Source organism: Medicago truncatula, chromosome 1, assembly GCF_003473485.1.
Source record: "Medicago truncatula cultivar Jemalong A17 chromosome 1, MtrunA17r5.0-ANR, whole genome shotgun sequence".
Classification (NCBI taxonomy): Eukaryota; Viridiplantae; Streptophyta; class Magnoliopsida; order Fabales; family Fabaceae; genus Medicago; species Medicago truncatula.
The window spans coordinates 1539517-1566178 of record NC_053042.1 but is presented as its reverse complement, the minus strand read 5'-3'; the positions used below and the strand labels follow the sequence as shown (position 1 = coordinate 1566178).

Below are 26662 nucleotides of genomic sequence, written 5' to 3'. Positions count from 1 at the left end.
TTATGCGTTTAAGACTTTGAAGATGTTTATGTCTTGATATCTATACTCTACGTTTAATCATCTGATATTCTTCAAGTGTGTAACTAATAACACTTTGAAGCACATTCAGGTGTAAAATCAAACCATGCAGAAAACAAAGAAAATCAATCAAACAATGGTATCAAGAATGAAGAAACACACATGTGACATTTCACATCAACAGAATTGTTATCAGAACATAAGAAACAGTAGGCAACTTCCATGGTAAAACTAGCTTCAATACATGGCCAACTTCAACTAGCTGCTCAAAGGGTTCATCTATTTTCCTTTGAAAAAGAAAATAACTTTATAAAACCAATATCCAATTACTGTATCTAATGTATCTCTAATCAAAAGGACAAGCAAAAGCACATTGCCTATCCCGGACTACTTCCTGTATCAATGTGATCTGTTTAGGTACAGAAATCTCATTGAAGTAGGAAGTAGCATGGGGTTTCTTCACCTAAACATCTCAATCAGATAAACATTAAGAACAAACCCACACATTCTAGATGGTCCCTACAAGAAATTGAAGTGATTCTTTCATAAGAACTAAAAAGGACATAAACTAGTTCACAAAACCAACACAACAGTACTTCTCAGATGCTCCATATGAATGTATGGTGGTAAATATGATCATAGAAAGCAATTTCATGAAATTCTAGCGACTGCACTCTCACCGTTGGATGTTTATATGGCACAATACAAAAGTGGTTGTAGCAATAAATGAGTGGGTGAATACAAATTAGAAAAGACTACAATACATGTCGCTGTACAATCGTGAAGAAAGTTTTCGCTTTAAATAGCTTTTTCCTTCATTAAAACATGGAGAACCCTAAACCCCCAAATCAAACAAAACAATTTGAATCATTTAAATAGCAATTAAAACAAGAAAACTTACTTACTTTCAAATCCGCGAGGAATAAGTTAAGATTATGGAACCGTGAGAGATTATGGAGTTTCATGACAGAGATGAGTTTCTTAGGGCATTTTCCCCAAAGATGAGAGAGAACAAACGGTATGAGTGGAGAGTAAATACGATGGATGAATTTGATGTTGATGAATCAATTTTTTCCTAAATTACGAATGGATTGAAGGAAGTAATGGTTGGGTTGAAAAATTGAAAGAAAAGGTAGAAGAAGAAAGCGTTAGAAAATAATCTGGAATGTTTTTTTTTTTTTTAGTTAATTAATGGGTCAATCTGCTAATAACAAAAGTATACCGGGTCAATATATCAAATCCATCTCCTAATCCATTTTTTGGTGTAGATTACAGTTGTCCATGTTATGTGATGCCACGTCAAGATGGGTAGTTTACCCACCTCTTTCCCAAGGCAAGTTAGAAAAAACCATGATGAAACAAATTAAAATAGAGAATGTCTAGGGTTTAGGGTTTTAGGTTGTGTTTGGTAACTCTAGTTTTTTTTATTTTTTATTTTTAAGGATTAATTCTAGTTCTTTGAAATAATATTGATCAAAAGGGACACTTTCTATTGAACTTATATTATATATTCATATTATCATTTAAATTCATATCATCTTAATTATATCATAGAAAAAAATTAAAAAAGATATAAAAATGAAGCTAGACAAGATTTGTTAAAAAAATATATCAATTAAATTCATAAATCACAGTTATCATTTTAAAGATAAAAAAAATACTTTAAAATAAATTAAATATTTAAGATAAATATATCAGTTAAAAATATTTATATATATGTAATTTATAAAAATAAAAAAAAAATACATGTACTCCTTGTCAAAAAATACATGTACTTTTATGTCATTTTATATATATCATTTATTTCAGAAGTTAATTTTACGAAACACTTTAACTTCAACCAGCTAGTTTTCAGCTATAAGCTTTCAGCTATCAGCCATCAGCTATCAGCCATCAGCTATAAGATAGCTTTTCAACTATCAGTTAGCTTATCAACTATCAACTATCAACTAGCTTATAGCTTATTTTTACCAAACAGATCCTTAGTTTTTTTTTTCTTTTACGGGTTAAAAGCAACATAAAGTATTGTGAAGTGTGAAATATCAGCAAAGGATTTTACTTGTTCATCACGAAATGATTTCCACTCGGTTATGCTTTAATGCAGTAATCGGTAAATACCGTCCGATAAAAAATAATTGGCTAAAATTGAAAATGCACTACATAAATCGGAACTGCTAGATTGCTTTTATGTGGCTTGAATCGCCTACTACGTGAAACTGCATGGAGCATTTACAACATATGATTCTCAGATCCTTAAGAAGAATTGAGTGTTGTCTAGTTGTAAGTTCCACTTTAATATTTAAAAGGCTTAAACCCACTTTTTACCCCCTAAGTTTGCAGAAGTTGCAATTTTGGCCCCATATTAAAAAAAAATGGCAAAAGTGACCCCCCATGTCTACCCCCTTTTGCAAAATGTCAATTTTGACTTAGTCAACCGTATGTGGCACGCCACCCGTGTATTTATTTTTATTTTGTATTTTTTTTTTTAATTTCACGCGTATAATTAATTAAAAAAAACCAAAAATAACAACAAAAAAAAAAAGGTGAGTGAAACATATTTATTAATGAAATTAAGTAAATCAAAAATAAAAGAAAGAAGGAAGGGCACGTGAGTGAAACACGCACCACCCCACCTCTCTCCCAAACAAATCAGAAACCACCAACCCCTCCTCACTTTGCAACCATTCTGCTGCCAGTCCGCCACCTCACTCCCCAACAAAACACACGAATTCGAGACCCACAGAGATGGCAGTAACATGCTCGTTTTTCATTCTCAACTGTCATTCATTAATCCCTTCACATGAATTTGTGGTGAGTTTCTTATTCACATGGCTCCAACCTTCATCAAATCATCTACAACATTTATCAATTCATCTCCTACTTGAATTAAAACCCACAAACACGAATTCATCTCCAACATTCATCAATTCCACTCTTGCAAACGAAACTTAGGGAGGGGTTGTGGTAGTTTATGATTGCTGCAATATTGATGGAGGTTAGGGAGATGGTTGAGAGAGAGGAAAGGAGAAAACACACCTGCCCTCCCATTTTTTCCTTTTCCTTTTCCATTTATTTTATTTCATCATTATTATATTTTAATTTTATAAATACACGCGTGGCTTTTCCTTTTTTTTTTTTAATTCAGAAAATACACAACTGACGTGACACATAGGATTGACCAGGTCAAAATTGGTGTTTTGCAAAAGGGGCTAAACATGGGGGGTAACTTTTGTAATTTTTTTTAATAGGGGGTCAAAATTGCAACTTTTGCAAACTTAGGGAGTAAAAAGTGAGTTTAAGCCTATTTAAAAATAGGGGTTTCTTTTGTAAATGCTCTAAGGTTATTTCCTAAAATAGCTCTATAAATGTCTATTTGACATGATTTAATTGGTTACATGTGTAAAAATGGGTTTACTCGTCATTGCACATATATTAATATTTCAAATGTTTTATACAGACAAATAAAAACAACAATTTTGCAGTCTCGAAAGGCGAAGTTGGATGACCAACACCTCCTACCTCGGTGAAAATGATAAGTGGAAACCACAAGGGGTTGGAAAACTCTCGATAAGTATATTTATACTTACTTTTTCATCATTCTAATTATACCTTTAAACAATTTTTTCTATAATAAAGTTGTTGTTGGTGTCATTAAAAAAAGAATTTAGATTATATTTTTTTTGTTATATTGTATTTTGTTGGTGTTGTTGAAATAGATAATTATGGTTAGTTTGATTTTTTATAACTTGAAAGCAACAAACATTTATATTTTTTTTAAGTTATAATCAATATCAAAATTTCATACAAAAATACCATTCATAATTTTCAAACGTTAGCGCAATAAAAAAGAGTGGAAAGACGGGCACGTGACTGTCTTTTCACTAGTAACTCATAAAACAATTTAACTTTATTTTATATTTTGCTGCAGAAATAGGTGTTTAATTAACATCAAAATGGAGTAAGTATAGGCCAAAAGAAACATACAGTATTGATAATATATTAAGGACCCGAATAGCACCAGGATTGAGTCCATAGCATATATAAGATCAAGTAATGGGAGTAACTTCAAGCAGAGGCTGCATTTCCCTTTTCAACCTAAAACTCCAAACTTTGACCCAAAAATTTGAATTTGAAGAAACAACACTGCTATTCACAGCGAACTAAACGATCCCGAACCTCTCACGAAAGAATTGCTGCCGTTAGATATGAGTGGATGGAAATCATGGAGGGTTAGATATAAAATAGAGAGAGTGCTACAGTTGCAAAAAGAAACTTCGAAAGCGGTCGGGATGATTTCGGCATAGAGTTTCTCGTGAGAACAAGCATTACCGTTGAAGAAAAAGGAAGATAAAATCTAAACTTTGGTAATGAATAAGATCGGGATCCAAAATTGAGATATGAAATTAACGTTGGTGTTTGTGTCTCTCTTTGTTTTCACCGTTGTTACTTCGTACTATGTTTCACTGTCTTAATGGTACTAGTTTAGCAATCTCAGAAAAAACTTGATAAAAATGAACAAATGAGAAAATCACAAAATCTTGGTGTTTTACACATGATTTTGAGTTGCCTTTTTATCTGTCAATTATATTATTTATTTAAATTATTCTAATTAGTGTTGATACGGACATGTAACATGTGTCTGTTTTCAATGTTTTTTTTATTAATAGTCTAATGACTAGAAATTTACGTTTAAAATGAATAAGTGATGAGTTCGGAGGTTGAATCTAAACCCTTGCAAATATTATGCAATATTTTTGGCAAGTAAACTTCCACTTAATTGTATATTTACTACTTTATCATTTTTATATTTTTTTAGAATATGCCACAATCAAATAAAGATATAAGTTATATCGTTCATATTATAATAAAATTAAAATTGAGGGTTTAGATGTTTTTCGAAGATTTGAATCACAAGAGACAGTCATGGAAAGATGAGCAGAATATAAGACTTGAATGTCGGGAGATCCCATCCAAGCTAAAGCTACCACTAGCTTCCGATAGTGTGTTTTGTCTTTTTTTTTTTTTTTGTAACAAAAGCAAAATACAAACAGAAAACAATAGAAACTAGGCCCTAAGGTAGCAGGTGCCCGACGCGTCGCTCCTAATCAAAGGCAGAAGGTCAGCTGGAGGCAAAGGATGCACGATGAAAACATCTTCAGAGGATACTTCCATTTTGGCCAAAAAATCAGCACACAGATTACCCTCCCGAAGAGTATGATGAAGAGTGCGGTTACGAAGCAAATCCTTGATATCTTGGAGAAGAACGGCGTAGATGTGAAACTTTGGAGTGTCTATCGTGATAAGATTGATGGAGAGGAGGGAGTCTGAATAGAAAACTATATCATCTAGTCCCATGTTAACAGCTAGGTGCAATCCATGGAAAATTGCGGTGAGCTCAGCCAGGAGGATGTCGTTTGAACTAGATATGTGGCCAGAGAAAGCAGATAGATAAAAAACCATTGCTATTGCGAATGATACCACCGAAACCAGCACGAATGGGAGTTTCTAAGCAGCTGCCGTCCACATTGAGGATAGAACCTGTGTGATTTTGGTAGTTCCATTTAACAAATCGATCTAGATGAGCAATTCTCTGATCTTGCTGAAAGCTTTTAACAATTCCATCTGTCGAGTTGTGAACGTTGTTGGTAATACGGACCATGGACCATGTTTCATTATTAAGACACATTAAATTACGGTGACGCCAAACCCACTAAAGAGTATCAAGGAAGAGCGAACCGCGAGGGCCAGTAGCAACATCATTAACCCATCTGTGAGCACTTTGGTCAGCGAAAAAATGAGTATTAGAGAAACCAGTTTCATGCCAAATGTTTTTAGAGAAAAGACAGTCCCTAAAGCAATTCAGGATTGTTTCTTCCTCTTCCCCACACCGCGAGCAGGTGTTAGCCAATATTTGCGAAAAGGCTATCATTTAATGCAGTCAGAGGTTTGACTTAAGAAAGATGGACTTAGCTTTGAAAAAGATATATCGAAGATGCGTCCTCAGCAGGAATCGAAGATATTAATTTTTGTTCGACGGATAAGGGAAGTTATCGAGGCGCCATCAACTTTGTGGATAAGATCAAAAAGTAGCAACGACTCTATTCGATATTCAAATCGAATGGCTATGATTAGGCAGTTATATGTCTATTTGTATAAATAGAAGTTTTTCTTACGAAAAACGGGTCACAATTCAATCATACTAAAAACTTACACTCAATACTGTCCGTATGGAAACGACAAACGAGTCACAAGTTGCAAAGTATGAATATGTGCACCAATTTTCATTAAGTCTTTACAAATTCAATACATTTCCTTGAACAACTTTGCAATTTACTTAACCTTTTCGAAGTATCTTCTTTTATTACTATCTTTACAGAATTTCGATTGGATTCAACTCCGTTGAATTCAGTTATTTGCATTTTGTTCTTGTCTTTTACTTTATCAAAATACTTTACGAACAAGTATTACGTTTACTTCATACCATAAAAAGCACAATATGCTCCTAAGATTTACTGGTTGATCTTGCAAGTAAACATTATTGAAACCAGCGATTGTTTACCAAAAATCAGTGTAAACAGCAGGTTGCAGCAATTGCCATGTTTCTATGGTGGAGCAAAGACAAAGTGGGCACGACATTATGACAGATTAACCAAATAAGGAATTTGAATTTTTCAGAAGCTTGTAACCTCCAAATCCAGGACCAAGTTTTGTAGGGGGGTAGTGTCATCAACCGTAACTTTGAGAGAGATCAGCCAGTCATAACCGCTTTTGGTTGTGTAATTGCCATTTTTATTTTTCGCCGAGATAAAAGAATCTTCAATTGCGGCGTTGAAACGGAAGTGGGTTGAGTTGATGTTGTCCACAATTGCAGAGGGGAGATTAGTGTACAGATCATTACCATCGCTGGAGAAAATGTCTTTAACAGTTAAGTGAAGGTCATGGATATCGATAATGGGAACATGATTACCAATAGGGCCACGATTACTCCAATTGCTGAACCAAAAGGATGAAGAACATGAACCTGCCCGCCAAGAATAACCAAGCTTGAGAATATTTTTAGCGCGGATAATAGACGACCAAGAAGGAGAATTGTTTGAATGATTAGATGCTTGAAGGAAATTTTGCCCCCCCAGTATATTTATTTGATAGAAGATGCACCCATAATTTGTTTGATGACTGAACCATGTCCCACACCAATTTTCCAAGGAGACTTGTGTTGGTTTCTCTAGTCGTACGAATACCCAACCCTCCAAGATGCTTAGGGGTAGTAACCTTGTGCCAATTAACCAAATTGATTCCTTTGTTGTTGGTACCATTCCAAATAAAATTGCGGGTTGTAACACCCCGTTACCCAAAAGTAAATAAATAACAAATAATCATCAGAGTAATTCACCAGAAACGGGTATGCTACATTGCAATATCAAAATTCTTAAATAGCATATGAAACTATTTAATTAAACCACTTAATAAAAATGAAAACATAGCAGCGGAATAGTTTTCAAATCCAACAACAGCCTACGACATTAAAGGCCTTAGCTTAATTCAACAACATTATTCAAAAGACAACAAAGGCTCCACATCAACAAGTTCCAAAATTCGATACATGGAAAAGAAACAACAATAATATAAATAACAGTTCCCATCCCACGTATCAGAGCCCTAGACACGACATTGGGCCACCACCAACTACTCAGGATCACCTGCAAGTTACCCATAGGAAGGGCAACATTTTCAAGCAGAAGGGGTGAGATTCACAACAATAAATATAGATATTAAGATCTTCAATTGAATCTAACACCCTAATCATCAAACACATCATCTTGTAAACATATATATGTGTATAAGTTACAAGCAACAACAACATCCACAATACACCATGATCACAATGAATATATATAAATGCATATTCAACACCAACAACATCCATCAGATAATAACTGAAACCAACAACCAAGACTCATGCAAATGACATGACCACTGCTAAGACACCTTCTTAGACTTCTTAATGAAATGCAATATGCATGTGGTACCAAACAGGACCGAAGCCTTCACCGCTTTTGAATGGTTAAAGCATTCATCAGGACCGAAGCCCTCACCGCTGTTGAGCAACTAGTACTCCAGGACCGAAGCCCTCACCGCTGTTTTATGCATATGCCATGGACCTACTTGTGTATATCTACATACAACTGACCATGCAATGCAACTCAATATGACTCCACTTTAATAATATGTATGATTCAACAATTGGCATACATTTCAACCATCATCAGTAATCATTAATCCAGTAGTTCAATCAACCAAAATAATGCATAATTATATATAACCATGCTCAAAAACAACAACATCAACCACTACTATTCAAGCTAGCAAAACAACATTCAAGAACTGTGCAGCTCGCCTCGCGAGCACATCTGCTCGCCATGGCGAGTTCACAAAAACACTAGCTCGCCATGGCGAGTTCAAGGCGAACTCGAGGCGAGTGAAAATCAGGTGCTCTCGGGAAAAATGCCATTTTCTCACTCAAATCCAAATTCTAAGTTCCCTATTCATCTTTTTAGCCTAAAAATTCCACCATTCATCATTAATATCATCTAGGTACCTTAAACCATCCCCAAAACATCTTATAACAACTTTTCAAAAATCAAGTTTTAATCTGGGCTACTCGCCATGACGAGTTGGACTGCTCGCGAGGCGAGCTATGAAGTTGCTCACTCGCCATGGCGAGCACAGCTACTCGCGAGGCGAGCGATGAACTTCTGTACGGGCAGAAAACTGGTTTTTCCCAAAAATCCCATTTTCCTTCCAATCACTCCCCAAATCAGTTTACAGATGAGAATTGAATGTTTCTATGCAACCAAAACCAAATTCTAACATCAGAACAGCAGTATCTACCCCAAAAACCATAAATTCAATTAAAACCCAATTCTTCAATTTCACTCCAAAAACCTGTTAAACTCAAATCAGACTTTAAAATCTGCACTATTGAAGTAAACCTCACCCTTACCTTAGTTCAGAATGAAAATGCACAGCAAAAATGGATTCCCTTGGTTCTTCTCTCTTGTTCCTGGTTTTCTCTCCCTTGGCTTGGTTTCACGTAAACTGCTTCTGACATCTATTTCTCAACTTCCCTCTTACTTAACTCCCTAATATTTCCATTAACTCCCCATTAATTTTAATAATTATTAAATAACTCCCCAAACTCCAAAATAACTAATATTTCATACTTATTCTAATTATTATTAAATAAACTATATAATAAAATAATACACCACATAAAACACTCAAAAATCACATATATATATATATATATATATATATATATATATATATATATATATATACTCCGCATAAATCACCAAACATCATATATAAAAATATATATACTCCACATAATTCAAATTAATTAAATAAACAACTAGGGCGTTACACGGGTTGTTTTGTCAATACTATCACAAATGATTTAAGGAAGCCAGTTAATTTGCATGTAGTATGAAGGAATAGAGGATAAAACTGAAGAAGCTGATGTCAATCTTCCTAATTTGTTGATAAGTTTATTTTTTCAAGAAGCGAGCCTAGAATGCATTTTTTCAATGATAAAAAAGAAATCACTTTGTTTTTTGCCGTCCTTTGATGATGGGGAAGTTGAGATACCTGTGGAGGGAGGAAGTGCTGTGAATACCTGAAATAGATGTGAGGCTGGAAATAAAAGGCTCTAGACTTGGAAAGATTAATCTTCAAACCCGAAGCGTTGCTGAATATATCAAATAAGTCGGCAACAAAGCGAATTTGAGCATTTCTAGCTTTAATAAAGAGGAGGACATCCAAAGAGAAGGTGAGATATTTGAGGCCCTGTATTTGTGATTTGGATAGGCTCCCATTCTCCTTGAAGCACCGTTGTGCTTATAGCAACCGAGAGCTTTTCCATACAGAGAATAAATAAGTAGGGAGATAGCGGGTCACCTTGCCGAAGACCGTGGGAAGGCTTGAAAGGAGGTAATTTGTTACCATTCCAAAGAATAGAGAAGGCAGGAGAGGTAACACAATGCATGATGAGTTTGATGGTGATATCCGGGAATCCGAAGTCTTTCAAGCAATGATGGAGATAATCCCAGTTAACATTATCAAAAGCTTTCTCTAGATCTAGTTTAAAAGCTACACAACCTTTTTTCTTTTTTGATTTTCTCATGAAGTGGACAATTTCCTGCAAAACAATAGAATTATCAGAAGTTCCCCTACCAGGCAGAAAACTACTTTGATAGGGGCCAATAATATTATTTAGAATCGGTCTCAGTCTATTAACCAAAACTTTGGTGATAATTTTATAAACAATGTTGCACATACTGATGGGTCTAAAATCTTTGTAAATGTTAGGAGTGTCAATCTTGGGAATGAGTGCAATGAGAGTATTTGAAATCTCCGGATCAAAATGACCATTTTGAAAGGCTGAATGTACCAAGTGAAAAATGTCATCTCCAACTATATGCCAGTATTTCTTGAAGAAGATGCATTGAAAACCATCAGGGTCGGGTGCTTTGTAAGGTTTTATGGAGTTAAGGGCATTGAAGACTTCGGTTTTGGTGATAGGACATGTGAGGGAGGTCTTGCTAGGCTCGTCAATGGTGGGGTGTAGGCCGAAATTGAAGGTGCGGTTTTGATAGGGTTGGGTGTTGGCCAAAAGGTTCTTGAAATATTTTTTTGCTTCCGCTTGGAGAATGGAATCATCAGAGGACCAAGTGTCATTAGGGAGTTGGAGCCTGTGAATTCTATTAACCAAAACTTTGGTGATAATTTTATAAACAATGTTGCACAGACTGATGGGTCTAAAATCTTTGTAAGTGTTAGGAGTGTCAATCAACCCTTAATTGCCACCTATGTCCTCACTTAAGGTTTTTTGAATTTTTTTTAACATAAGGAACCAAAACAGGTAACGGAAATAAAGATAAAGTACTCAAACAGTCTTTTTCTTTTATAGTTAAGGGACCAAAGTGATACCAAATAAATAGTTAAGGGACCAAAAACGCATTTAAGCCTTTTTTTTACTAGATTGATCGGTTGAAAATATGAGTATTATTTTTTGTGTGAATTTATTTTTCTATACACAACTATAGAAATTAATATCTTGTACCAAAAAAAAAACTAATATCTTGTGTTGGAAAAATAAGACTGATATTCTCTTAGGCTTTGTTTGGGAGTTTGGAGGGGAATGGATGGGAGAGTTTTGGGGGGTTGGAAATATATTGAAAAATGGACAAAAAATTCACATTTTTTTAAAGAACAAATTTTTAAAGAATGATAAACTAATACTTATGATTAATATACTTTTAATTTTAAGAATATTATAACAACATAGATTGAATTTGAAAAAATTCAAATAAACCCTCCATAACCCCCAAAACCCTCTCCCAATATAATTTTTGAGTTCCCCCAAACGAGGGGGATTTTTTTATTATGAGTAAAAAATTAACCTCCATAGCCCTCTCCTCCCAATGTCTTCTATTTCTTCCACCTGCTCCTTCCTTTTTTTCCAAAACCCTCATCTCCCATCCCCTCCAAACTCTCAAACAAAGCCTTACAATCTTATTTGTTCCAAGAAGTATATGGACACCCATGCACACCAAAATTAGTACTCATTTATTATTTATCACACATGATTTTCTAAATTAGAATAATAGAAATGATATTTGTACAACCACTTTTTGATAACTTTTGAAATAACTATCTCTGTCATACTTACATGTGTTTTTATTCTCTCTTTTCTTCTTTCTCTCTCTCTATTGTTTTTGTCCAATCACTACAGGAGAAAAGTGGTTGTCATCAAAATCGTCTAATATTAGTTGTACAAATATCACTGTTCTTAAACTAAAGATCAAAATTGTAAATCAGGATAACACAATGGCTTAATCTAAGTGTAAGAGACATGCTTTAAACCAATCCAAAAATCACAGGTTCAAGCATGGCTAATATTTAAAAAGATATAAATGTTCATTAAAACATAAGGTTTTTAGTTAATTAACTAAAAACAAACTAGTATCACGTAATTGACCACAATTATCCCGTGAAACCGTTGAATAAACTTTTCTTACAAAAGTCACACAAAAGGGTATTAATGTCTTAATACCATTATATATATTTTTTCATTTCATTTTTCTATTTTCTAAATAAAAGAAATTGCATTTGCAAAGTGCAAAAGGAAAGAAGAGAGAGAGAACCACCCACTTTCACTGATCCTCACAAACCGGCATAATCCATTTTCACCCAAACATCAATCCATAGGTACGAGGTTTATGTTTATCTCTTCACTTATCAAATCTTGTGTTTAAGGTTTGTGATCTTCACTTGTACTTGTACTTGTACTCTTTTTTTTGTTTTTTTTTTTTTTAATGTAGTTATTCATTTTTTGTCTCAAAGTTTGTTTCTTTTTTGTTTTTCTTAACTGGGTTTTAGATTTTATTATCTGGGTCAGGTTCAATTTATGTGGTAGGTGTTTGTATTTGATTTTTTAGGAGAATAATATTCATTTTGGATTGGTCAACTTTGATCATTTTTATGCAGAACTGAAAATTAGGTTCTTTTTTTAGGGGGAAATTTGGATGTTGGAAGAAGGGTTGTTCTTGTGTTGTGAATTCATTTTTTTTATTGATGGATTGTTTAATTTGAATTACTCATTTATGATGAATGAACTAGGTGTTTTAGTGTGTTAATATGTGATTATTTTGCCTAATTGTGATTGTGTGTTTTGTGCTATATTAGATGTAGATAGGTATTTTTTTCTTGTCATGATTTTTTCATAAAATTTCATATTTGGGTGATATTTTCATTGTAGAATCTCAATGAAAAAAAAATGTTTGATTGTAAAATTTAACCTATGAGGTATCTTAGATGCTATTATGTTACCTTATGTTCATGTTTGTGTATCAATTTATTAGTTAATCGATTGGTATTAGGGCTTTTGTTGACCTTTGTTAACTTTGAATTCTATGTGTATCAGAGTAATCTCATTGAGGAACAAGAAAATTCATCCATCTTATCAGATAGAATTTCAAATAACTAATTTGGTCCCTGGCAAAAAATAATATCCAAATTAGTCCCTGTCATTTTTTTTGGATGGCAAATTAGTCCCCTGCTCATTATATCAGAGGGACAAATTTGTCCTTAGTATGAAAATACCAGGGACTAATTTGAGCATTATTTTTTTTCGGGCAGTAAATTGGGCCTTGAGAAAATTGTGAGAGACCAAATTGGGTCTTCGCTCAATATAATTTGTTTTGTAATTTATAGTCCCCACTCCATAAAGAGACTATAATGGTTTTCTGAAAATGAAGTCGTGATGGATGGAAGTAACGTTTTAAATGGTTTTTATGTGTTGCTTGTAGTTGAATCTATATGTTACGAGTTATTTGAATTCTTAAGTACTAATTTTTGTATTTATTTCTTATTCTTTCAGGTTCTCCCAAACACAGTACAAAGTTTGATTTACTCATTTCCAAGTTTTCATTGACATTCTGATGTTTGGATAATAAGGATCATGCCACTGACTTGAGGTACATATACGAGTTTGCTATAAGGGACCTCTTAAGAGTTTCATGTCTTGTGATAGTAATAGTTCAACTAGTGTAAACAACATGGACGATATTCAATTGAATATCGTTTGGGACGATGTTGTTTGTCCAATATGCTTGGATATTCCTCATAATTGTGTGCTCCTTAAGTGTTCATCTTATGATAAAGGGTGTCGTGCTTTAGTCTGCGACACAGATCAATCGCACTCAAATTGTTTGGATCGTTTTAAAGTTGCCTGTGGCGTGCCATCCTCTTCAGTGTCTGATGCAACGTCTGTTGAAATTAATGAGCCTGTGGTACATGAAGATGGTCAATCCAATCTAACCTGCCCTTTGTGTAGAGGCCAAGTATCTGGCTGGATTGTTGTGGATAAAGCTCGCACGCATCTTGATGACAAGAAACGTTGTTGTGATGAGGTGAAATGTAAATTCATGGGAAGTTACTTGGAGCTACAAAATCATGCTCAAATTGAACACCCTCATGCATGTCCATCGAAAATTGATCCTGCTCGAGTGCTCGACTGGGAGAATTTTCAGCAATCCTCTGAGATCATAGATGTTTTGAGCACTATACATTCGGAAATCCCGCGGGGGATGGTTTTGGGAGATTATGTGATTGAATATGGGGACGATGATGGCAGAGATGAGTATGATGACTTCCCTGGAGATGACGGAAACTGGTGGACCTCTTGTATTCTGTATCAGGTCTTCGACAACTTCAGAAGTTCTAGAAATAGAAGAAGGACAAGAAACAGTGATACACAAAGGGCTAATCGTCGTTTAAGTTATGATACTTCAAATTCTGATGAAGGTTCTATAGCATCTGGGGATTATGGTGATGTTTTAGTAGATGAGATTGAGTTCGAGGTTGTTAACACAAGTGGTTCCTCAAGGCGTAACAGTAACTATCGCAGGTGCATAAACCGTTTCTTCTTCATCTACTCTTCCTGTATTGTAATCCTATATTTCTTTACATCGCACGACATTACTTTTTGAGTTGTTAAGGTCTGACAATTTATAGGTTTAAGAATTCTTATGCAAAACATTTTCATTGTTTCTATTGATACTATGATAAAAGTTTTAGTACTAGTAAAGCTGCTTTTTTTTTTTCTTTCCTGAAGCTATCCCTCAACAAATCCTAAGCTGATTGTCAATGTTTCTACAAGACTTTAGATGTTTATTTGCTAGTTATTATATATTATATCTCGATATTTACTTCACATTTGATTGTGATTATTGAAAAAAAATAAAACGGGCATAAAGAAAATAGAATAGAGAAGATATAGATGCCTAGGGCATTCATAGATTTTGAGATGATATGTTTGATATGATTGATTTATTATTTTGATAATTATATTCACAGATCACGGAGACGTCAGTCCCGTTTTCAAGACATTTAGGTATGTGTTGTCTGCCAAATTGCTTTTTTTTTTTTTTTTGCTATTGTACAAAGAGGAATGATATTTTCACTCATAAAATTGACATCGAAGTTCAACTCAATTTGGATGGTTAGCACAATTCAAATATGTGGTTAATCATGTTCAATTGATGGTTAATGAATACAACAAAGTGACACAACTCATTAACCATCAACTGGACACAATTAACCATGACTTTGAATGTCGTTAACCACAATCTTTAAGTGTTCAAATATACATATATTCATTAATCATGAAATTTGTGTTCAAATATACATGATATTACTTAACTATGACTCTGTTCAAATGTACACTTGCAAATAATTTTGGTTAATGACGTTCAGAATCGTGGTTAAATGTGTTTGAAAGCTGATTAAGGATTTGAGACACCTTGTTATATTTATTAACCATCGGTTAACCACATATTTTAACTGTGTTAATCATCCAATTTGATGTCGAAATAGTGTCAAAATAACACAACTATGGTAAATGCTAATACTTGATGTTGTTATTCCATTAACCATTACCTTTAAATTTACCTATGAATCATTGTCTAGGTTTCTTTATCTAGGTTTGGAGGCAACATGAATCAAAGAAGAGCAGAATGAGGAATGGACAAGGAAAACGCACCTTGACAACTCATCCATGCAAAATTTACATGTTGATCAACTATTGCTGTTTTGATTGGAAGATTTTATGAACTAGACATTTCCATTTTGTTACATACTCCTTTTCTTTTATTTGTTTAGTTTTAAAAATCACATTCACTTATCAAATCTAAGTGAAGAAAGTATGCTAGCAATTAGTTGCCCTTTTATTTACTCATGGGCAACCAAAGTGATTTCGCCACCAGCATTGCGCTGCATACTTTGCAATAATGACTATTTTAGAATCTTAAATTTCTCGTACATATTATTAACTGATTGTGGTTTGTTAAAATAGGTCTAATGCATGTTTGTGTTTCATATGTGAAAATTTACATGATTCTCACCTCTGTAAAATAGGTCTAGTGCATGTTCCAATATGATTCTTACATATTGGACACCGATACTAATTGGAATTTTTGCAGTCTCAATTGTAGAATTGTCTTATATTTAGGCTTATAGAAGTGTGAGTATATCAGTTCAAAAGGTCTTGATAATTTGGCACTCAATCGCCCTTTTATAAAGTGAGTGAAGATCCTCTTCATTTGTCAAAAATAAATAAATTTGAGAGTTCCATTTATGAGATTGATGAGACCAATTTTTAAAAATAATTAAAAAATTAGGTTTCAACAATCTTTTATATGTAACCATCTCTTATAAATAGAGGTTTCCATTTAAAAAATGGAGTATCAAATGGGTCACTTAAAATTTCCATGTAATCAATTTTTTTCAATACGGTTCTTTGTTGTGTACTTATTTTCTTATGTTTGAAACAAAGTGTCTTACAATTAGTTTTCAAAGTTGGGACATCTCTTCCTTCTTTTTCATGTGATTGTATTGATATATATCTTCATTACAAGTTGGTTAACTATTATTATTGACCAACACTAGAGCAGAGGCATAAATTTGACTTACTTGAACAAGTCCGAATCTTGCATCCTTTTACTTGACCAACACGTGTTTGTATGTTTGATTTTAGACGGAAAAGCAACTGTTATTTCTATATCATGTATTTTGAAGTAACTTGGAGGTGAGAAAATAAACTCCCTTTTCTTTTACAAATTTTAAAAAATGGAATCAAAATTTTATACAGAATAATGCACACTTGCAAGTCTTACTTTTCTACTAAATTAGCATATCATGTATAGCATTAATCTTAAAATTATCATAATCAAGTGGTTGGACTCAACAAATTGTCGAGTTTTATTATGTAAAATTGTACTAATAGGTTTGATTCTCAGACGAAACAATTTTTAGTCAAATATTACTGACTTAGAGGGTTAAGGAAAAAATCTTCAAATTATATAATCAGTAAAAAAAATGGACCTCTGAACAATAATTTCTTTTATGAAAAGAAGCACTTTAATAACGTACTCAGCAATGGAAAGGAAGTCCAATGCAATGATTCCTTAAAAGAATATGTTAGAGAAGGACAAGTATAACTAAGTAAATCAAGAGTGAAAGGAGCACCATGCTCTTTGTGACTTGTAAGCAAGCATAACCTCAGCAGCAAAACATTGAAAGAAACAGGCATTCCAATTAGTCAACTGAAGTAGGTTAAGAATCTCTTTCAAGAGAGGTTTGATATAAATCTTCAAATATATATTGTATAACTACATAAACACCGAGTATTATAGTTAACTTCGTTATTAGAAAATGTCTTACTATAAGAAAAGTCCAACCTTTGATGATTAAAGATCTATTCAAACTTAAATTGATTAAAAGAAAGGTTTAAATGTAGTTCTTATGATTAGAAGAAAAATCAAACATCTGGTGACCAATGGGTTACCTAAACATAATTAACTTGATTGTTAAGAAAGATTGTACTTGGTTATTAATAACAAGGGTGATTAGCTCCTAATAAATATCCTTAACTAAAAAACTTGTGAAAACTGAATTATTGTCAAGAAAAATGATAATGATTTAATCTAATTGATCTTTCAATGATTGACACGTAGCTGATATATTTTTAAAGCATATGACATTTCTCATCCGCCTCTTGTGTTAAAAAACATGATAAGGCTGCGTACAATACACCAATTGGTGGGACCCCTTCTCAGACCCTGCGTATGCAGGAGCTTTAGTGCACCGGGTTGCCCTTTTTTTTATGACATTTCTCATCCATACCAGGTGTCTTTAGTTTTGGTGTTATAATAATAGAGCTCCAAGTGACCACAAGAATAGTGAAGCTTGTTATAGAGACAATTGGATCATCTTATAAGCAATTAGAAGGCTTAGAGACAGATAATTTAGCACAAAATAATCCACTGGAAATGGTACAAGAGAAGAACTGATACTGGTATTTTCTATTATGAACTATTGCATACTTGGAATAAACTGGAGAAAAGGGACAACTTTGGTTTGGTACAAGAAAAAGGGACAACTTTTAATGTTATCGAACCCACTTTGAATTATGCTTTAAGAAATGAAATGGAAATTATGTGAGTGTGAGCTAATCCCAGACATTGATACAAAATGGACAGAATGAGAACTTTCCAAGCAGAAGGATTCATAATGAACTCCACCAGACCAAGGGAGGTTTTTTTTTTTTGGTGGTGTACGGGATTCGAACCCCAGACCAAGTAGGGAGGTTTGTTACTTCACCCCAACATAGATGTCATACATACATTAGCAGATCTGAAAATTTCCAGTGTATTGTCTTAATTTATATTCGCAACGTAGTTAAAGTCATAGTAAATTCGAACTCCAAATGTATAAATGTTGTGATTCTGGTTGCATACAATGATTTCATACAAAACAGGAATCTAATCTAACTCATTACCATTTTGGCTTCATGGTAGCTCAACTATCGCTGGACGTTTTTTGGAACGACGATTTCCCTTCTGTTTTTCAGGGATATTATCTTTACCAGAAGTAGGTTTTTGATCAATGGACATAGGCTTATTGCCATCGTTTCCATTATCACAGTCATCAAAATTGCTGTCAATTTCACCACCATCATCATCAGTGCTACTTTCTTCTTCTGAATCTGTTTCACTATCATCGTCAGCAGCCAATGAAATCACAGGCTGAGAATTGGAAATAGCTGACTCTGCAGCAGCAACAGCCTCAGGTGTATTAAGATCGGCAACACCAAGCATCAAATCCTGCCAGGAAACGTAATCGAAAAAATATAATTTAATATTCCACTATTTGCAAGCAAGTAATATGACATAAACACACAAGTAGAAGGATTATTGATATGCAAAGAAAGATAAAACGTTGACTGACCATTTCAATAACTTCAGATTCATTTCCAGTTAGCCCTTCAATATCATATTTCTCTGGATGTTCCTACATTTTTTTAGAATTGGAGATATAAGAAAATAGGAAAGAAGTAAAAATTATATCTTCAACTAGAAAGAGTTTAAACCTTTGCATCATGTTCCAGCTGCTTATTTGCTTCTGACATCACTCCTAAGAAGTCTTTAACCTTCCCTAATACTGCATCAATAAACAAAGTATTGTCAGGTCAGGGTAAAAAAAATTGTTATTGATATTTTTAACTGTCTTTACAGAATTTGCTATATTCAAATGATGATTACTTCATTTCATGTCACTAAAATATAATCTGATAGTTATACACCCAGTACAGTGAAATCTTGGGGAAAAAGGTAACATTATCGCCTTTTTATTGATTACATTTGAACTGTTGTTTCTCTTTAACCATAATTTACAAAGTTCAACAATCATATATATCTATAATTATAAAACAAAGACAAAAATGCATGTGAGAGGGTAGAGAAAACACAACAAAACTCATCATACACAAGTCAAGGGTTCGAGTATATAATGGATTACCAATATGATACACAATCTCGAACTTCGATTTCACCTAATTTGCTTGTACGAATAGTCTCTAACATAAAGCCAACTGGGACAGCATGTAAGACAAGATGCAGAATGCACCACAGAATTACGTGAGTCACACCACAAACCAGGAATAAGTTGAAGACCACATAAAACTCAGAGAACCTTTTTGAGGACTTCATGGCAAGGTAGAAATGGTTCCGATCATGATCAAAATCCAAGGCGGCAGTGGTTAACTTAATGATAAATCAACAATAAAGCACTATGGTCGGTCTCATACAGTGGCAGGGGGCCTAATTTGATGGTAAGTTGCATGGGTTTGAGTATGAGTAGCTTAAACTATATAGCTTATATGAATAGCCTAACGTAAAACTTGCGCAACACGTGAAACAAGGTGCGGAAAGCACCACGACATTACACGATCCAAACCACAAATAAATTGAAGAGCACATAAAGTTCAAAGAACATTTTCGAGGATTCCATGGCAGGAAATAAATGGTTCAGATTGAGATCCAAATCCAAGGCTGCAGAGGTTTAACTTAATTACTATAAAGCACTATGGTTTCATATTGGTCTCTTCCACTAGGAGAGGACATAATTTGATGGGTAAGTTTCATAGATCTGAGTATGAATATCAGTACAGTGCATGTATGGGGTATTACTCAAAACTAGAGTACAGATACAACATATTATGGTATAGTTATATAAAAACATCAAAAGTACAATGATTAAAATATAAGATAAATACAATTTTTATAATGTTTTAACTCAAGCAAGCAAAAGTTGCAATTTGAGTGATCTATATATCCTAAGCAATATTAGGAAAATTTGTAAAGAACATCGTAGACGATTGATCAGTAATGACATTGGATTCATAAAGGTCAGAAAATTAACCTAAGCAAACCAGAGTAGTTATTTCAATCATATATCACTGAAAATAATAGTTAGTTCAAATTCCACAACGCTACAATGCTAAAGTGCTGCTATTTGACAACACTTTACACTAAAGTATCACACAATAACAGCAATTTGTTTAAATTCTGGTACACTAAAGCGCTATGACACTGCTATTTGACAACCCTGGTCAATTCCCTCACATAGGTATGTTTGGTTCTGTGGTGACAAGAATTGATTCTAACTAAAAGTGAATTGAATTTGTGTTTGGATACATTCATGTAAAAATGAGTTGAACAATAAATTTGTGTGTAAAAATCAATTATATAATAAAAAGCTACAAATCCTAGCTTCAAGTAGAATAAATTTTGGAGACAGAATCAGTTTTACTGACAGCAACCAAACATGTCAGAATTAATTCAACATATCAAGAATCAATTATGCTCCTTCTAGAAATGGAACCAAACAAACATACTAGAGCACAACCAAACATGTCAAATCAATTAAACACCTCCACAATAAATAAATAAATAAATAAATATATATAACTGAATAATAAAGAGATGAAATGAATTTGTAGAAGTAGTACATTGGCTAGGAGGAAGTGGGGAAGTGGAGAGTCTCTTTGTTAGATTGTTTGATTCTTTTTTGTTACTATCACAAACAAGAAGAGTGGATTCTGCAAACATTAAAGAAAATTCATTAAATCAATAACTGTAAAACCCAACAAAAAAAAAAAAAGAGATTGGAGAAAGAAGATAGAGATACCTACCTAATGAAGAAAGGGGTGTTCCTTTGCGCTCTAATTGAAGTAGTTCTTTGCTTCTCTCTGCCATCTCTTCTTCTGATGATAGCTTCAGATATTCACGCACGGAGGAGCTGCTGCGACTTTCGTTGTTCTATGTTCTAAGGAGGGTTTTTTTTCAAGGGTTTAGTTTTGTCAAGTTTATATATGTTTTTTTTTTTTTTTTCTTTCTTACAAATATGCCAACTTTTGATTTTAGTCTTTATACCAATTCATATGCAATCTTTGTATTTTTTTAATGAAATTGTGTAGAAATATGTAGAATATTGTAAAAATTTCTCCAAAAAAAACTTTAAATTTTTCTAACGAAATATGAATAAATATAAGTTTACTTAAAAAAAAAGGACCAAAAGTGAAGATGAAAAAATTTTGGGGAGAAAAGTCAAAGAAAATTTTTGAGAGACTAAAATGAAAAGTTAGTGTATTTACGGGGATAAAAAATATATTTAACCCTTTAAATACTAAAATAAATATTTCCCTCAACAAAAATAAATAGTAATAAACTTGTATAAATATAATCCCTTTTCTGGATGTTTTAGGTTCATTGGTGTGAAAACAAGTCTCTTGGATTTTCTTTTTTTCTTTTTTCTCTTAGGTAATTTTATTTTTCGAATGACATTTATGTAATCTTTAAACATCCTTAAAAAAGATGTAATCTTTAAAGTTTAAACAAAATATTATGTATTTTTAACTTATTATAGGGTCTCTTAAAATAATTTGCACAGATATTTGGGTGTTTGGATGAATGAGTCGAAAGAGCTAATTTGATATTATTCCACTAAAAGGCATTTGTTACATAACTAGTTTGATATTATCACTGATACTCTGCCTTATCAATTGTTTCCTTACTGCATTCCCTTTGACAATAAAGCATTTGTTACATAACTAGTTTGAAACCCGTCTCCCTTCATACACCAATTTGAAAATAGACTCTTCATAATTGATTAGTAAAATGTTCATGTTCTGCTCTGACTTTTAATCAGGCTAAATTATGTAATCTTTACTCTACCACAATTCTTAACCATCCTCGCATAAGGGAATACAATACTCGCACGCTAATAGATCAACTGAAACAATTGTTTGTGGCCCTTTAACTAAAAGGCATGTCTCTTAGTTGCCCCCTAATGCACCGCCTGCAAAGATTTCTCATAATCGTGCTCTATTCCTCTTTCATTTCAGACCTCGCAAATGACAATGAATCGGTAATACAATCTCAAAAACTTCAAATTCAACACCATGTTAAGGGATAAGATATTCAAAATCAATCAAATTCATAACAATAAAATGTGAAATATGAAGTATACCACTATTAACATATAAAGTTATTAAGATATTGGACAAAACGACTAATTACTTTACACTTGATGCCATCATTATCACGGTATCATCAATAACTTCAATATAATTATCAATGAAATTCTATGGTAATTATATCTACCCACAGTTGCATCAACCAAAAACGTATTATCATAAGATAACTTGTATGTGTTTTTCTTCAAAAAAAAAAACTTGTATATGTTTTCCAGTGTAATTATAGTATATGATAAACATATCACCGCAAAATTGCATCAATCAAATACGTTATATCATCCATCCCGATTCTGTTGATACCACAATCAAAAACAAAGAAACAAGTATCCAATCCAAATACCTTTCAATGGGAATATACCATGTCATTCCATTGAACACAAACGGTACCTTTGGAAGCTTATGACAGAAAAGTAAAACAACTTAAGAAAATAAAGCTTGTAGCTTAAAAACGTCGTTACATAGCACCCCTTGAAATGTAAACAGCCAGCAAGACACGATAAAGAGAGGATGAGGACTAATATGTGACATTGTTTGGCAGGTTCCGGATTACATTACTCTTCATCCCCATCTTGCTACGCATATGCTCCACACCTGATCTGTTCATCTGCTTCAACACTTTCATTCTCACAATTTGCTGCCTTGATTGGACAGTGGCCAAACCCATGCTCCTGTACCTGAAAAATTAAGATATCCATCCATATTAGCAGGTGAGAATGATTTGCTAAAGTGGTACTCTACACGTTTCAGCACAGCATTAAACAGAAAAATAGACTACGGGTTTTAAAATTACAAACCTTGCAGCCAATTCCGCAGTAATGGCAATGTTATTTGCTGGTGATGGACGTGGTTTCTGACGATAATAACGCAAGTATTCACGGGAACCTAGAGTTCTCGTTGATTTTTTGTCACCAGACATCTTAGTGATTACGAGCTCAGACCCATCACTAAGTTCTATATTATTATCAGCATCACCAGATACAACTAGCTGCTTCCCTTGCTCATCAACATAACTGATAAAAAGAATATTAGTAATACGAATATTTTATATCTGATGTATCAATAGGCCTTGCAAATCCTATAGGGGTAGTTTTAAAAGGAAAATTTGAATGATATAAAATGAACCAAACAAACCTGCTGGTATAATCATAGAATTCTTCCAACTCTACTTCCTCCTCATCGTCATCATCACCATAATGCACCTTGCAGTGATTTTTCGCTACCATGTGTTTCCTGACTGCTTCCAAGCTGCTGAAAGGATGACACCGATCGTTGCAGTACAGACACAAGTAGTCTCTTTTGACCTACAAATTGGAAAGATATTAGTATTTTTTCAGACCAAACCAAACATATTCTTTTTTTGGGAGAGGGTCGCAGAATTATACCTTCAGCCCAAGATAAGTGAGGAGTCCTTTTGGATCTTTCAAATACTCAACATCTGGAATGAAGAATCCATGATGCTTGTGCATATGAACCATGCAGTTTTCTATTGTTTTGTGCTTATGATCACACATAAAACAACACGATGGATCCAAGTCCACAACATCATCCTCATCCATGTCATCATTTTCATCATTCTCGTCCATGTTCATATCTGTCAAGGACTTTGCAGCATCATCAACCAGATCATCATCAGAATCAACCTCCACCCATTCATCTTCACTGTCATCATCTTCTGCAGAGTTATCAACCACTCTTTTAGGAGGAGGCTTATTCACAACGCGTTGTGGAAGTGGCTTAATTATAGCCTTCCCATCTGACTGACTATCTCCTTCAGAAGCCCGCATCATATGAGTTCTGGACTTAAGATGCTCGGCATGAGCCTTTTCACTTTTGTATCCCTTGCCACATAGGCCACAGCTATAGAGCATAGGGCTTTCATTAGATTTATCCCTCTCTTGAGCAAGTGCAGCTTGTCTAGCTAGAAACAATGCTTCTGTCACTCCAGGAACCCCAGCCACCTATTTATTTTTCAAAAGTGAAGCAAAAATCAACACTGCCTCTATATTTTAAGCATATAAAACAAGTTCAAGCAAGATATTCATTAGTTACCAAATCCTCCTTCACAACTTCAAAACTAAGGACCTGTTTGGATAAACAGCTTATTTGTATCTTATAGCACAAGCGCTTATCTTGATAAGCACTTATATATAAGCTTGCAAAAGCTATTTTTAAAACAAAAGATAAATAATGTTCAATTGTTTTTGTATAGGTTATAAGTTGTTTTTATAAGCTCTATTGGAGAACTTACGAAAATAAGTTGAAAAAAGCTTATGAAAATTGGCAAAAACTGCTTCCAAAAGCTCCACCAAACAGTATCACAAAACTTATGCTGATATATAAACTCAAATAAGCCAATTCAAACGGGACCTAACCTAATCCTACCAAAATTTTCCATCTACTGGTAACACCTCCCACCATAACAACATAGAACCTGGTAACCTCCCACCACACTATGGCCCTGTTTGGATAAACAACTTAATTTGTAGCTTATAAGTTATAATGCAAGCTATTTCGATAACAAAAAACGTAATAAAGTTAAATTGTTTTTGATACGCGATAAACTGTTTTCATAACCTATCTTAGGAGTATTTATGAAAATAAGCTGAAAACAGCTAATGAACATGTCATAAGTTTTTTGAAACAGTATCACAGGTGCTTATGTCAGTAAATAAGCCAATCCAAACAGACTCTATGGGCCCGTTTAGATTGGCTTATTTGCGCTTATCTATCTATCAGCATAAGTTTGGTAGAACTTTTGGAAACAGCTTATGGAAATTCTCATAAGCTTTTTTCAACTTATTTACACAAGTTCTCCAACAGAGCTTATAAAAACAACTTATTACATATACAAAAACAATACAGCATTATTTGTCTTTTGCTGTAAAAATAGGTCATGCAAGCTTATATATAAGCACTTATCATGATAAGTGATTGTGCTGTAAGCTAAAAATAAGCTGTTTATCCAAACATGACCTATATATAATCAAAACCTAATCGATATTTTGATACATCCTACCCATAACAAATTTACCCTCCCCATCCAAAAACTCATATAACAAAAGAAAAATCTTCACACAGAAATCAAAATCAAAAATTCATTTTATGTATTAACTTTTGATGAAACTTTAACCTAATTTATCAAAAATATTGAAGAAAAAAAGAAAGAAAGAAAAGAACCTTGCGTTTGAGATTGTAGCGATGCCATTCAGATTTGTAATGAAGCTTTTGATCAGCGTCATGTGTGAATTCTGTGTTGCAAGAATTGCACGTTAATCCTGACATTGTTTTTTTTGATTCCTTAGTTGAAAGAAGAGAAAATGAAAATGAAGAGAATTAGGGATTATATATAGTTGGTTATAGGCAAAAGAAATTAATTATTATTTTTGTTTGTTTGTCGGCGAAACGGTGAAGATTGAACGAACCAAGGTTTTGCTTGCAATCAGCGCTTGCGTAATGACGTTGTGGACCGGTTCATTTCTTTGACCCGACTCATCTTCTTCTTGGGCCTTCATTTTTTTCCAACCTTCTTTAGACACCTTCAATTGCTCACAAGATCAAGTGAAAAATATATCAACATTGTTAAGTTGGACATCAAGCGCAGGGTTTGAAACCTGGCTTCTTTACTCATGTGTGTGTGAGTTCTCAAATGTTTATTGTCATTTCGTTTGTCTAAAAAAAAGTTTCAAACTAGGAGAAAAATACAATAAAAATGTCAACACACTGATTAGTTGCATGATACACATGACATCGGGGGTATCTCCTCTTAAGGAAAAAGTATTTGGAATTGACCACAGTAACCACGACTAGAGAATCCATCTAAAAAATAATGTTTTTTTTTAGAAGAAGACATCTAAAAAATAATGTATTTGATATTAAACTGATTTGTCATTTATATTTCAATGTGAAGAGTTTAGAGTTATATCGACAATGCAGAGCATAAATCAATTCTATTGTAGAAACTACAAATGAACTTACCATGAGTCTCTCTCTAATCAAACATCCACAAGTATAAATCCCTGATGACACCCATCAACATTAACCTTATAATGATCGTGTGGTGGAGGAATCCAAGAAATCTATATGTTGTGTCTCAAGGGAGGGTTAGGACTAAGAACCCACATGGATGTGATGAAATTGGCTTGGTTCGTTACCATGGTTCATTACTAGACGAATAAGTTGATCACCAATCAAAGACTTCCTATT

At 33.7% G+C, this 26662-nt stretch overlaps 4 protein-coding genes across 7 annotated transcripts; 1 reads left to right on the top strand and 3 right to left on the bottom strand.

Annotated features, from left to right (window-relative positions):
• Nucleotides 1–5082: 5082 nt before the first annotated feature.
• On the bottom strand, nucleotides 5083–5478 carry LOC112419287 (uncharacterized). The gene has a single exon (XM_024776707.1). The coding sequence runs from the start codon at nucleotides 5476–5478 to the stop codon at nucleotides 5083–5085; it is 396 nt and encodes a 131-aa protein (XP_024632475.1).
• Nucleotides 5479–12166: 6688 nt separating this feature from the next.
• Nucleotides 12167–15960, top strand: LOC25481872 (uncharacterized). Of its 4 annotated transcripts, none has more exons than XM_024775220.2 (4): nucleotides 12167–12291; nucleotides 13463–14491; nucleotides 14941–14977; nucleotides 15567–15960. In XM_024775220.2, the coding sequence occupies exons 2-3, from the start codon at nucleotides 13602–13604 to the stop codon at nucleotides 14975–14977; spliced, it is 927 nt and encodes a 308-aa protein (XP_024630988.1). In that variant the 5' UTR covers nucleotides 12167–12291; nucleotides 13463–13601; the 3' UTR covers nucleotides 15567–15960. The 4 variants fall into 4 exon arrangements, with proteins under 4 accessions (XP_024630988.1, XP_024630986.1, XP_024630989.1 ...); XM_024775218.2 differs by having other exon boundaries at nucleotides 15553–15960; XM_024775219.2 differs by having other exon boundaries at nucleotides 12181–12339; nucleotides 15553–15960.
• Nucleotides 15961–18277: 2317 nt separating this feature from the next.
• LOC25481871 (uncharacterized) lies at nucleotides 18278–21277 on the bottom strand. Its single transcript, XM_013610270.3, has 5 exons — nucleotides 21116–21277; nucleotides 20933–21022; nucleotides 19013–19083; nucleotides 18871–18933; nucleotides 18278–18746 (listed from the first exon to the last, which is right to left on the bottom strand). Exons 1-5 carry the CDS (start codon nucleotides 21177–21179, stop codon nucleotides 18432–18434), a joined length of 603 nt encoding a protein of 200 aa, XP_013465724.1. The 5' UTR covers nucleotides 21180–21277; the 3' UTR covers nucleotides 18278–18431.
• Nucleotides 21278–22664: 1387 nt separating this feature from the next.
• Nucleotides 22665–25859, bottom strand: LOC25481870 (cytoplasmic 60S subunit biogenesis factor REI1 homolog 2). The gene is made up of 5 exons (XM_013610269.3): nucleotides 25637–25859; nucleotides 23842–24417; nucleotides 23591–23760; nucleotides 23254–23469; nucleotides 22665–23133 (listed from the first exon to the last, which is right to left on the bottom strand). Exons 1-5 carry the CDS (start codon nucleotides 25739–25741, stop codon nucleotides 22974–22976), a joined length of 1227 nt encoding a protein of 408 aa, XP_013465723.2. The 5' UTR covers nucleotides 25742–25859; the 3' UTR covers nucleotides 22665–22973.
• Nucleotides 25860–26662: the final 803 nt, after the last annotated feature.